At 37.4% G+C, this 14,344-nt stretch overlaps 1 protein-coding gene across 2 annotated transcripts; it reads right to left on the minus strand.

The window, feature by feature from the left end:
- Window positions 1–1,191: 1,191 nt before the first annotated feature.
- LOC113711992 (LOB domain-containing protein 15-like) lies at window positions 1,192–3,857 on the minus strand. 2 transcript variants are annotated; one of them, XM_027235270.2, is made up of 3 exons: window positions 3,563–3,857; window positions 3,193–3,442; window positions 1,192–2,978 (listed from the first exon to the last, which is right to left on the minus strand). In XM_027235270.2, the coding sequence occupies exons 1-3, from the start codon at window positions 3,574–3,576 to the stop codon at window positions 2,499–2,501; spliced, it is 744 nt and encodes a 247-aa protein (XP_027091071.1). In that variant the 5' UTR covers window positions 3,577–3,857; the 3' UTR covers window positions 1,192–2,498. The 2 variants fall into 2 exon arrangements, with proteins under 2 accessions (XP_027091071.1, XP_027091064.1); XM_027235263.2 differs by having other exon boundaries at window positions 3,193–3,451; window positions 3,563–3,854.
- Window positions 3,858–14,344: the final 10,487 nt, after the last annotated feature.

Raw genomic sequence — 14,344 nt, forward strand, 5'->3', positions numbered from 1 at the left:
TTGCGTATATCATATCATAAAAAAAAATTACAGTAATTATTCTAAATATCACACCCTAACTTCTTTTAGTTGCCCTCGCAGAAATATGAGAAATTTGGATTGGTGTTTGACCATACAAAATAAATAAAACGACAAGCTAAAAAGCCACTACTGCTTCAAGCAACCATGACGTGAAAACAAATTCCATCTTAATTCCAGACGCTCCTCTCAAAGCCAAATTGGAATAAAACTGTAAATACACGTAGTATTACGTACAGCTTCCGCTAACTTTCTAGCAAGAGCATGGTGTGCCCAATATTAAAATCCAATGCCTGCTACTACACCTATCACTCCTACTCCTACTCTGGATGAGCTCCACACGCCAAGAAAACTCTCTAACAATTATGCCACTAATCAATAGTACTAAAGCCTTGGATGTGGGCAGTTTCGTTGACAACCCAATTAATTAGCACATAGTATAATTTACACAAAGCAATTGATATGGGGTTTTGGAGATCCTTAATTAATTTGTATCTCTCTCCCTTGTGAAATGGATCCCTATCACAAACATATGCATTCTGTTTTTCAACAGCAGCCAATTTGGAACCACCTTTCAATACAGCTGTTATAAACAGGAGGAAAAAAAAACACTGAATCTATATATATATATATATTAGTAATTTAGTACTGTTATGTACTTGCAATTATTGAAGCATTCATCTGTGCATATATACTTTTTGCAAGAATTGCCTTCCTCTTGATTCACCTTTAGAAATTCAGAACTAAGATAGTGGTCGGAGCAGTTGATGACACTTGTTTTTGGGCATGATGAGCCTGATACTTGCTTGCCCAGAAACCGGATTGACAGTGAAGGATATGATGCTTACCTTTCAACCAAATTGTACAGAGACCCCAGTGGTGAGTCTTTCTTGTCAATCCATCAAGTATCACACAATTAATGTAGTGAATATACCAGAAATTTGCCAAATTGGAATTTTTTTTTATACGTATTCTTTTACCTACGAGAGAACAAGATATATAGGATCCAATAGGAGAGTAAGAGATATTGCGACTTCTTTAATATTACTCGGAATACGCCATAACCCAATCAATGAACCAAACAAAATACGAAAGCAAACGAAATGACTTCTTCGGCACAATCACACGCACTCCAGTGTGAGTGGTAATGCAATTAAATACGAAAAAATAATCTGAAAAGGACAGAACCCCATAATAAGTAAATCCTATATAAATTACAAACAAAAAAAAATTGGAGAGATGACGAACAAGAATATAACACATTGCCAGAGCATTTTCTGTCATATATACCACCACAGCCACAGCCACAGCCACACCAACTTAGTACGATACCTTAGATGCGAGTTCAGTACTCGCGTAGAACAAGCTTGCTGTAGCTAAATCCTGGGCAATAAGTAGCATAAATTTTTTCACATTCCAGGCAAAAAAAAAAAAAAAAAGAACAAGAATCTAAACTACAAAAATCTATTGGGAGAATAATGATATAAAATTCACAATACGAAAACAAAAAGGAGGAAAATAATATAACGTTACGGCACTGCAATTCTGACCGGAACTCGGGGTCATGTTTCTGATCTTGCACATGTACAATACTTTTTGTCTCCTCTCTGGAGTCTCTGGCATTCCTTAATCTTGAAGTTCCTTTAACGGGCACAGACTTGCATGTATGAGCAGCAGACAGTTTCAGACTTCCAATTTGTAGTTCACTACTGAGGGCATTGTCCTTGTACCCCACACGTGCAAGCTCCCATTCGATCTTCGCGTGTTTGAAGTTTTTGAAACCAGGGGAAAGAAAGGCCTCCTCGGAAAATTAAGGCAAGCTAGCTCTCGGAAATTCAGAATTTTCATTCTGGGAACCAGCTAGTTTCCATTTGGATTTTTTTTCTTTAGTTACAGAAACCTGGTCTGATACTATCAACTCCAACCCCAAAGGGACGGCAAATACGGAAAGCCCAGTAGATGTATAAAGGGTGGAGTTTCCTTCAGAAACCCTAATGAAGGTCAGTAGTTGCAGGTACCGATAGTTTAACAAGAATTTGTCTCTTCAAGAAAAGTTCTTTTTGAACGAGAAAAGAAAAACAAAAACACAAAGTCCTGAAATAAATATATAAAAACAGAATAGGAAAAGGCTTCAATAAACACATTGCTTATGCTTCATTAACCTCAGTCCTCTTTCTTTTTATTTCTAATCAGGCACCATTCATCTAAGTCAAGCAAAGACAAAAACAAGAATCTACAATCCGAATATTTAAGGCCAAATAGTACACTGGTATTTTTCTGTGTAGGATGAGGATAATAGGGTCGGTTTCTTTATCTTCTCTTTGGCTTTGACCTAACTTTTGATGTCTTAAGAATGTGACTCGTGCTGCCTAACTAAATGAATGGGTCATTTACTTCTGTTGATAGGCAATTTTCAGCTCAAACGAAGTCGTATACGGAGAGATATGATGGGAAAAAAATCTGTGGGTGAAATTGATAGATTAATCGAAAAAGGGTATATTATTGTTTGTGATAGTGCTAAAACTAGCTGTGCTAGAAGGTGGGGTGTACAAAGATGGAGCTGAAGGAGCAGAAGAAGTGGTGGAAACAACAACAAGAGAAGCAGAAGGTTGGGCCGGTGGTGGAGGAGGTGGTGCGGGAGCTGGTGTGGGAGTAGAAGGAGCGGGAGCGGGGGTGGGAGTTGGAGTAGCCGGAGCTTGTGGCATCATAGCAACAGATACATGATTTCCAGAGGAGACCAAAGCAGCATGAGTAGATGCTATGATATTATTTGCAGCCTCTCTATATTTATATCTCAGTATCTCATTCCTAACTGCATGAAGTTCGCCCTGTAAAGATTGAACCTGTTGTTGCAATGCTGAAATTGCCCCCATGCATCCGTATACTGGATCTCTTAGTCTCACGTTTGCTTCGTATACCAAACTATTTGCAGCATCAACTCTTTGATTCTCAGGGACCTCCTACAAATTTCAAAGAATTGAAGTAAACAAAACAAGAATTGCAGTGTTTAAATAGTTTCACATATTCAGAAGAAGTTCAATTCGTTAATAACTGTTTCCTAGGATCAAAGAAAAAATTGAAAAGGGAAGAGGAAAAGAAGGTGGAGAAGGAGGGTTTATGTTGGACTAATTTCTCGATTCTTATCTGATATCTAAGATTAAATGGTTTACTTACCATGAGCATCTTGGAAACGTTGCTAGCACCAAAAACTTTGTGAACAGCAGCAAATTTCTGGGGTTCATGTGGGGAAAAATAAGGAGAAAAAGGGCATTCTTCCGCACATCTTCGTCTGAGCAGCTTACAAGCGGCACATGGAGTAATGGTATTCAAGGTTCCTGGAGGACCTAACATGTTTCTCCTTCCCATCTGTGACGATGCATCGAATTCTGTTTTCAACTTCTTTGCTATCTCATCTAATCTCTCCCTGTATATACTTTTAATTCCAAAAGAAATATAAGGGAAAAAAAACACTTAGAAACAGTTGCTTAATTTCGGATTACAGAATCAAGGTTGTATATGTGCCTTATCACCATCTTGATCATACCTTTCTCTGGACATCCAAGAATGCTAGTGTAGGTCACGGCCGGCTTGCAAATTAGATGTGGGGATGGGATTGGGGGAACAGACTAAAGGCGAGGGAGAGAAAGCTTCAACTTTCAAGTTTCAAGGGAGAGGAGGAGAAACGAAAAAGAAAAAGAAAGAAACCAGTTGAGGGAAAAGAGGAGTGCTTAAAAGGCAAGGTATCAAGAAAAAGTAGGTCAATGTTTTTTCATCACAAACTAACAAATTAAGTGTATCTGAGATGGTGAAATATTATACTCCAACCTTATGAGCTAGAGTAAGAATAGGGCGGCCTAAATTAGAAGATCGAGAGTGATGATGGAAAGAAGTGATAATCAATACATCATTGAATTTGAAGATTTGGACAAATTTTTACATTGGCCCCCACGCTCCCTTTGGGGTGTTCCGTCAAAGCTAGCTTGCTTTCCCCCACGTGTGACTTCATATGGCTATTGACTTTTTTGACGGTAGCCAACTGGGGTTTCAGCCTTAGCAATGGACAGATTTTCTTGTCTTAACAATATTCTTTTGTGTTTTTCAACATCTAATTTTAGACGTAAAGAAAACATGATGATCGCTTTGATGAAACAAAGATGACTTAATGTGAAGGTCTAGATATTAAAGGTAGATTTATTGAGGCAGGGTACTGCTAAAGATTTAGTTCCTCCAGGCAAAATCTTTTGGTTTGTTTTCTTTCCTAGTCCGGGTCGATGTCCTAGAACCCACCTCTCATGTGATACATGTCGTGTCGCCTTGAGAAATACAGCAATGGACTTCACGATCTGGAATTTTCAGGCGAAGTACTCCTCCAAGCAACAGAATTAAACCTTTCTCATTGCAAAACGGTAGCATTCATTCATTAGTTTCATAATTTGTAATGTCAAGAAATTGTTTATACGAGGCTCTCCTCCTTTGTTATACGAGGCAGAAATTAGTGTCTAGAAGAAACTGGAGAAGAATTTTATCCTTTGAGATAGACATGTCAAAAATACATTTTCTTTTGGAACTTATTATTTTTATTCTTTTAATAGATTTGCAGTAAAAAGTAGGAGTTTAATAGTTGAGAGATTTTCTGGGTAGTCGGCTTTCAAGAAGAAAAAAAAAAAGAGTTGCTTCGGAAATTCACTGCCAGGCATGACAAAAGTTTTTATTTTTTTTTTCTTATCGAATCCCTATGCAAATGTAGTCGTAGCAAAAAGGGATTTCGTCTAAAAGGTTTTGAATTGCTTGACGGTGTTCACAATTTATACCTAAGCTAAACCCTCAAAACAGTCTATTCTTGAGTAACTATTGACTCGCAAAACGTGTTTAACAGTTTCAGCCACAGCTAATAACTTGTACTAGCGCCATCCACATCTTTGATCTAAGCTGTCATTCGTGGGTGGCATGTCAAGGTAAGAAAGGACATATACCCAGAATCTTGTAATGAACAAGGTTCTTAACTAACTTATATATCTTTGATCTTTAATTACCCCAAAAAAAAAAAATCTTTCTGGGAATTAGATAAATGAAGCGTAACAAAGTAGGATGCAAGTCCACATATCCGAGGGCATACAATGGCTGAAGTTCTTGTAAGAAAAACAACCTTTTGGCTTGCATGTACGCCCATGAGGGGAAAAAAGAGAAGGTAAAACATAAACTGTTATTAGTGTATAATATCTACGAGATTCCATGTGTATCGTTTGTTTCATATCAAAGGAAAGGAAGTAAAACCTACTTTGCTACAACAAGAAGCAATACACATACCTTCAATGTTAAAGGCAACCTAAAAAGAAAAGAAATTACCGGTCAGAGGTTTTTCTAAATTTGGGTAAATAATTACTTTCAAGGTTAAAGTATATATTAAACTTAAACAGTTTATACTGTTCAAAGAAAACTAGAGAAAATTTTTTTAATTGGCTTCAATTAATTAGTGTATTGTTTTGTCGAGTTCTCGAAAATTCCCCAGTGTACATGATTCCAGTGAAGAGTAAAATAGGTGGGCAAAAAAAAAAAAAAAAAAAATGAGGGCATGTCCAGTGAGCGTCAAAGTGGTGGGTTGAAGTTGGCCAGACAAAAACTCAACTCTCGCGAAAGTTGGCATCACAGAGTAGGTGCAGAAAAGGAGAGACACCAGTAAAGGGTATATATGACCTGACATAGATGAGGAGTAGGGAATGGAAAATGGAGGGTTGGTTTTGGAGCATTGGAAAGGATAAACAAATCCCCATTACCCATTTGCATATGCTTGCAAGTAGTAAATACTAATGGCTAGTGTGATGTAAAGACTTGCTTTAAATGCAAGGCAATGCAGCGATGCGTTTTATCGTTTGACCCGTATTTTAAGCCTAGGAAATCGCAACCTTGTTTCTTCCGAATACATTACATTGGCCCCCTCATACCTATTTATCTATATGTTTTCAGAACCGGACCGGATATCGACTCGGTCGAGCTTAAGGGTCAGGGGTCAATGGATTGAACCGGATTCGATAGGGGTTGAACCGGATGACGTCATAAATAAAATTTATTTAAAAATTAAAATATTATATGTAAAATACTTAATAACATGTTAATATTAATAAAGGTATATTCATATATATTTGATGTTTCAAATATATTTAATAAGAAAATACAAATAAATTAGAGCAATCAAGTAGCAATTTATATTTTTTAATAAGGATTAACAAGTTTAGAATTAAAACTATGGACTTAATTGAAAAATAACACCAAACTTTAAGACAACATTTATAAAGTATGAAATATTTGAGGTATGTTAATAATTTTTAACAACTTAAGGATCAAAACATCATATTAAAAATATTCTGACCATTCAAAAAAAGTAAAAAAAAAAAAAAAAAAAAAAGGGAGATCGGGTTCATTTTTCCGGTCAAACCCGGTTTTTGACCTGATTTGACCGAGTTTTTGATTTTTCGGTTTTTAGGATTAACTCGGACCGGCCAACTGGACGGTTCCCGGTTCGATCGGCCGATCTGGTGCGAGTTTAAAAACAGAGCTATTTATATTTAACCAGCTAGCTTTGACCACCACATATATTGTATATTGTGGGGATGGATTCAAACCTTACTTTCCGTCAAAATTGTCACTTAATATATATTCTCTTCAATTTATATGGGTGCGTAATGCATTCGTATAGTTATCGTGAGTTCTTCGTGATCGTGTTAGATCAATCTTCCTGTAATAGATTAGCATGGGAGTAGAAATAAGAGTATGTATAGATTTAATCTGAGTAAGCATTTAAATGTAGAGAAAGTGTTTCTGTGCACTAATGTAATAAGTTAGCTGTAATTTAGATTGGTTTACAGGCACCAATTAGAAAATTTTATATTGTTTTTAATTATTTCATACATTAATTTCATCTCACAGACCAAAACTGTTAGACTGGCATCAACAGCCTCGACGAGAATTACCTCTCGTTTGTTTCAGATTCAACATTACATATTTATTTTGAGATTTACGCTATGTAAATTTTTTTTTTTGGGGTTGCACAAATGCATTCTGAATTTCTGATCATTGGATAATTATTGTGGAAATAACACGTCAAACTTTAAATTTAAAATTGTTGCTATTTTTCAGTGAAATATATGGGCTCCCACGGACTCCACAGAAAGGGATCGAACGGCCCTTTTGGTAATTGTATCACATAAGCAAACGAAAAGGAGAAATTATATTTAACAGGTAGCAACCGTCGTCACTTGGCCCTTTGCATTGTTAGGCCCGCTGAATTGATACGGACAATTCTGGCCCACTAAGCCGGTCCAGTGGCATAGTCAAAAGAGAGATTTAGGTGCCCGAGTTTGTTGTATCACAATAACAAGCCCATATTGTAAACGCCATTTTATAGGTAAACGCCATAGGACCTCTACTTTTTTGAATAGGTAAATATATAAGTAATGAATCCAAATCAGAAGCTTCCGTCGACTGTTTGGGCTCCATTTTTTTGAATGTCCCCTCCCCATTATTCACGTGCTCTCCTGCTGCCTGTATATTGTACAACACACGAATTGAAAATCTGACAGCAGGTGGTCCGAAGCACTCGTACCGGTGTAAAATTCATATCACCTGGATGTATTGCTACTTGGAAAGCGGAAACCTACAAGATCCACACTACTACGCAGCAGCACAAATCTTGCCGATCCGAGTAGAATTAGAATGCCGATGGGGTTGTGCCCTAAACTTTTTTGTTTAAGATTAAATCTGTTTTTGCCTCTTAAAATGTCATCATCCAGAAATCTTGGACATAAACTTTAGTTTTTGAATCTTAATGAGATCAATAGTAGATCATCATTTGAATTAAGATTGTGATGCAGCATTTTGGACTCTGATGAAATCCTGGAGTTTTTATACAAAATATTTTGTCATTCAGCTTTGAATTGCATAACCCCCTTGGTGGGGCACCAAATTTCGCTCTTGCTTATGCCCTTAATGGCAATGCAAGGCCACAGATCAACCTGCTTTTACTACAGACTGAAATGCGATTCTCATAGGCTTTGTTTAGCCTTCCTTCATTTCCGAATTTCAACTGGGCAATTGAAGACACAGAAATGAAAGATGTCAACAGCGTTACAAGAAAACTTTTCATTTCAAGGTTTCCCGAAAAGAGATCGAGCACAATCTCTAAATCCTAATAAAAACTGAAGGAGAACTGGAAAGCAGAGCTGTAATAACTTAGTGATTGCTAGTGCCATTATGTTTCTTGAAAATTACTAGTACATGACAGTGCTATCTTACATGCTACCACATACTTGATTCCACACACTTTTTTGAACTGAAGAGCAGATTTGTAGCAATAAATTGTAGTAGTACGTAGCTTCCCAAAACAACAAGGGCTATGAAGAATCGATCATGCAGATTCTTTTAGCAATAAATTGAGCAGATTAGCAGAGCCGCGGCTCGGCGTAACACTATTGGAGGAGCAACGGCCGCCTACACCGCCAAAGCAGAGACTTGAGACATGGAATACATATCCCTCGTCTTCATCACCTTCAACATCTTTCCCCCATGAGTGAAAAGACAATTTTCTACGTTGTTTCCCGCCTGCAGGCTTTGGAGTAAAAGGAGATGAGCGAACTGAACGCGAAGAAGACCATGGAGAGGATGAAGAAGAAGAAGACGACGACGGTGAGGATTGCGCATTGCTCTTCTTGATTACGTTCAGCTTAGGAAGAACAGTTTGCAAGATGCTACTAGGGTTAGCAGTCGTAGGCGTAGGCGTAGGCGCCTCCGATGGATGCTTCTTTACAGAGATCCTAGCAGGGCTGCATAGGTATGAAGGTGGAGGGGTGAGAGGAGGAAGCGGCCGCCTTTCCCTTTCGCTGAGCTTGACCTTAGGCGTTCCAGGTCGAGATTCCCACCTGAATGGGATGCCGGCAGACGAATCTGCATAGTAGACTTCATTAGAGGAGTTGCTCATTGATGGCTGCCTCAACAGAGTCGTAGAGCAAGAGGATAGTTTGGCCTCAGACTTGACTCTCATGGGCTTTATGGGAACATCCGACATGCGCGTGTGCATTTTCTCTTTCGATTACTTCTGCAAAATGTCTGATTAAGTTTCCTCAATAATAAATGTTTGAAGGACGGGGAAGGGAAGAAGCAGACACCAGACTATGAATGTGAGTGCACCATCTTTATATACAGTTAGATTCCCAATACAGACTTCGTATTCTATTTGCCTAGGGCTTTTTCTTTTTTGTCTTTATTCCCTGTGCTTTGGCGCCCCGGTCATATCATATGGGCAAAGGTAGCGCCAGGTAAGAATACAGTAATCTTTTTTTTTTCTTTTTCTTTTTCTTTTTTGGGTTCAAATCAAACTACGATAAAGAATACGGTAGTCCTAACTAGTGAAGTTATAACGTATTGTTTCGTTTTTTTGATTTCTTTTAACCACATTCACTTTAATCAAATATAAATTACAAATAATAAACGGACCCTATCTCTCTAAATTTCAACTAGCTGCCTTCTCATTTCTCATTTAAAACCGTATGGAGAGAGGTTGCATGCATAGGGATGGCAAGCAGGGTAAAACTCAACACCCACGGGGTACTCGACCCAAATCACTTAGTTGGACGACGTTGGATAACCCGTTAGGATCTTATATGTGTACATGTATGTGTGTTCAAAAAGAACTCAAAACCTCTACGTTGTAGAGTTTTAATCTTAATTATGAGACTAAGATCTTTTCCGTAGATACGATAATTGTTTAAATATTCTTTTAAAAGATTGTATATTTACCCTTTATAAAATGCCGAATTTCTCTATAAGCCTACTCAAGTTTAAAATTCAATAAAGTGTGTTGATTTAACATGTATGCATTAAGTTTAGTTTTGATAAAAGTTAATTCCCTTATTTTAAAACTATTTAAATTGTAGGTAGAGGATATTCGATGATAATTCAAACCCGAAGTGAGAGGAATATTTAAGGGTATCCGACCCACAGCCATCCTTCCTATCCATGAAGCTTAAGTTTCTTAATACATTCCAATCCTGTCCGGTAGATAAAGAATACAGAAGCATGCACGAAGGGGGAAATTCAGCGACTATCTAAGAATAATTTTTCAAGTCAACTTTTATCAGAACAGGCATGTTATAGTAACTTATAGCTATAAACCCGCTAAATTGATTGTATGCGCATCCAGTGGAAGACGAAATCCAATTCAAAGCGTAAATGGTTTGAATTAAAATGCAAGGCTGACATTTGTTCTAACTTCTACCTCGTAAGCAGGCATGTGAAAATGTTAACCACTGGGCCAATGGCTCAGTGACCATCACCTAGTTGGTAAGCTGGGAGGCAAGGGTGTGCTGTGCACCAGTCTGATCCGGTGGTAGTTCAGTCCCTTCCGAATTATTCGTGGATCTCCTTAGGTCCGCCCCCTTCCCTTTAGTGTAGGATAGATTAGGTTTATCGTCTCAGGGAAAAAAAAAAAAAAAAAAAGGCATGTGAAAATGACACTATGTATGTTTGGCCATAATTTATGGGGTGGCTGGGCATGTGAATGTGAAACCTGCAATCTCGATCCTGCCGATGGAGTTGAAGAATGCACGTGCAGTCGATTAAATTCGGAATTTTCTAGATTAGAGCACCTCCTAAAATCTCGTGGAGTTTAATACAGGCTTCGACTCCATTGCTCTGTAATGTAACGCTGAATTACCAGGACATTGTTTGGATTGCGGTTTATTTGCCAAAATATATTTGCTTACATCATCATTACAATTTCCAACACACCTTTTTATCTTCCCAATTACCTTTTTATCTCACATACATTACATCACAAAAAGTGCTACAGTAAAAATATCTCTAATAATTCACAATCCAAACAACACTTGCTCAATTAATGCACCTTGACTGCCACTTTATTTTTGCCAAATACAGACGTATTGTATTGAGATTGAACCAAATACGGAGTACTTTGTGGTTTGTGCCATACGAATCTTAAAAAGTTCAAAGTCACCCGGTCATACTTTCTCAAAGCAGGGGACCCTCGTCAAATAATAATAATGACTTTCAATCGCAATCAAATCAAGGTTCTCATCATCATTCTAGCAAATTAGTCTATTTACTTTACCGGACTACTCATTGGTACATTGAACAACCTTGCTAGTAGAATACAACATGATGATACTGTAGATCATGCATACATGACTGCAAAAATACCTACTACTAGTAGTAGAAATGATACAACAGACTGACGGAGCGAAGTAAGATGTTTCTGGTACACCAGCACGCATATAACCCTCGGTCACAAAGTTAGAAAATGGATTTCTACCAGGAGGAGTGAAGTTATAAGGAAATGGAGCTTCAAATTTGCCCCAATCTGAAGTGAATGGTAAAAATGTAGCAGGCAGCCTAAAACAAATATAGGAGCTCTTCAACACAAGTGTTTTTTTAAGTCTCGCATTCCTGTTGAGTCAACTGGCTCACTTGCATAAAACAAATACATGTATAATTGTAAACAACAGCATCTAACATCTCATGGTGCACGGTGAATGCACAAACTTTATTTTTGTATTATGATCAAAACATCATCGTCATACTCTTGAGGATCCATGCATCAAAGTGGACCGTCAAGAAGGTTTTGATCTAATGGTTAAAGCAGAGATTCTAGAAATTAGAGGTTCTGGATTTAGTTTCCCCTTCTTCTCCCTGCTTCTTAAAGTTCACCTCTTCCCGGTTAAAGGAACCAAAAAAAAAAAAATCACCAATTGAAAAAAAAATTCACCAATTAAAAGGAATTAGAGGTTCTGGATTTAATTCCCCCTTCTTCTCCCTGCTTCTTAAAGTTCATCACTTCCCTGTTAAAGGAACCAAAAAAAAAAAAAAAAAAATCACCAGTTGAAAGGCAAAGCCAACATCTTTCCAATGTTCTGTAGGTTGAGGAATCAGGATGATCTTCTTCAGCAAAGCAAATATTGCAAGAACAAAACCCATCCTTGAAATGGTGAAACTGATCTCGGCCTCTCATTATAATCTCTCCTCTTAAATAACATTGAACTAAGCTTAATAGTTAAGCGGCAAGCTTTACAAGTTTGAAGATTCTTGACTACACGGAGAGTCTCTCTCTCCTGATGGTGCCCAAAAGCAACAGCAACCCTTTCACTGTGGTATCTGGCTGCACTCTCTCTGTCTTCATCACCGACGTCATGAAGAACTGAAGTTATATCTGGCTGGCTGGTACCCATGAGCCTGTAGCTCCTTTTCAATTTCATCCAGAAATGAATAAATTTGTTGGAACTGAGGATGTGAAGTGTCCCCAGCTAGAAATCGGTGTACAACATTGCCTATACCTCAATTGAAATACATCCTGGGGTTTTATGTACTCCTCTCTCTCCATCATTAACTTCCGGCATACATTGACGTCACTTGGGTGATGCACATAGACTTTGATAAAAACACATATAATTTCCCCCCTCACGTGGATCCACTTCCAAGAGATTCTGAGTTACCTTCTCACCGATTTTAGTATCTTTACAAATTTGACATGCCTGGAGCAGACTTCTCCAGACCACGGCATTAGGCTTCATGTGCATGGTCTTCGCAAGTTTCAGCGCTTCTTCCACAAATCCAGATCGACCCAATAGGTCAACCATGCAACCGTAATGTTAAACGCCATGAAATTGAAAGCTACACGCAGTCGTGAGAAATAACTTCTGCCCTCAAGAACCAATCCCAGAGTGGCTACATGCACATAAAAATCCAACAGAGGCAATGCCATCTGGTTTCATCCCTCCCTTCTCCATTGAAACAAAAATATCTATAGCCTCCTTTCCATAACCATACGTGCCCAAGCCAACGGTGACAGAATTCCAGCAAATAACGTTTTTCGCTTGAAGGCCATGAAAGACATTAAGGGCAGCTTCTACACTCCCACAATTCCAATATATATATATATATATATATATATATATATATATATATATATATATATATATATATATATATATCTATTACTATTACAAATCGTCCATCAACACAGTTGTCATTCAATGCAAAAATCGCATAATTCATTGCTTTAAATTTCCTTTATATATTTGGTATTGTTATGTTCTATATATGCGCAACCATCGATGAGAAAAAGGGCGAGTATGAATTCCCTTCATGTTTGTTTTGTTCCTACTATAGCTCCTCTTTTAAACATTTGGTGGCCTGTCAGGTTTTTATTACTTTTAGTGATCTAATTAGAGGAAATATCACCGCAATTTCTAACTCTATAAGCTTACAAGCTCACGATTATCTTTCATGTGTTTGTATTGATCCTTGCCTGAATAAATTCAAAAACATAGGAGTATCTGATTCTGATCAACAACTAAAGATTTTCAGATTTTCGCGTTACAACAATGAAAAGTAGAAATGCGACGGGCTTATTTTTGCATTGTAAATCAAAGAAGTACCAACATTCAATTTTACAAGAGTAATGCTCCTACCAAAATACAGCTCTTGCTTACAATTTTGATTCATACTCAATCGGACTTCTTCATAACTAGGTAGAAAGATTATTGAGATTCCAGAATCAAACGTTCATCTTAACAAATGAATAAATTATTAGGGGTAAGGAAAAAGGAAGAAGAGGAAGAAGAGAGGGAGTCATGATCTTGAGTCGTTAACCGCAACGGATCTTCTGTCCCACATCCTGTGCCACTCTCTGTCCCATCTTTTATTATATTGCTATTTCTCCTATATAAACATCATGTTTTAATTCTTTTTTATTTTCTTAAAATTCAATAACTATTAATTGAGTAATACACAAAATTTAACAAACTCAAAAAATCAAAATGCATAAAAAATGAGATTTTTTATGAATTTTCTGCTGTATTTTTTAATTTTCTATTATATATTGCTTTTTTGAAGTTGTTGTATTTATTTTTTACTTAATTAATAGTTATTGAATCTTAAGAAAACAAAAAAGAATTAAAACATGATATTTATATAAGAGAAATAGCAATATAATAAAAAATGGTACAGGATGTGGGACAGGAGGTCCGTTATTATCTCTAACTTGATTTGGCTACGTGGCACCATGCTGGGAATTAGGTGCACTAAAGATGAAAGTCATTTGACTGTCTGTCTCCATTCCTCCGACCCCCACGTAGGCTCAAACTCACCCCACAAATTCCACCTTTTCAATTTTCTGAATTAATAAACGTAACCACTTAATCACGGTTTCACCACCTGTCCTAACTCCTGTGTTCTTACTCGTCCAAACTTGCCAACCCCCGTCATTTCCTTTTCAATGTTCCCGATGCGTCCATTTCTTTGTGTTTTCTTCACATGACAA

This window comes from Coffea arabica, chromosome 1e, assembly GCF_036785885.1.
Source record: "Coffea arabica cultivar ET-39 chromosome 1e, Coffea Arabica ET-39 HiFi, whole genome shotgun sequence".
In the NCBI taxonomy this organism is placed as follows: Eukaryota; Viridiplantae; Streptophyta; class Magnoliopsida; order Gentianales; family Rubiaceae; genus Coffea; species Coffea arabica.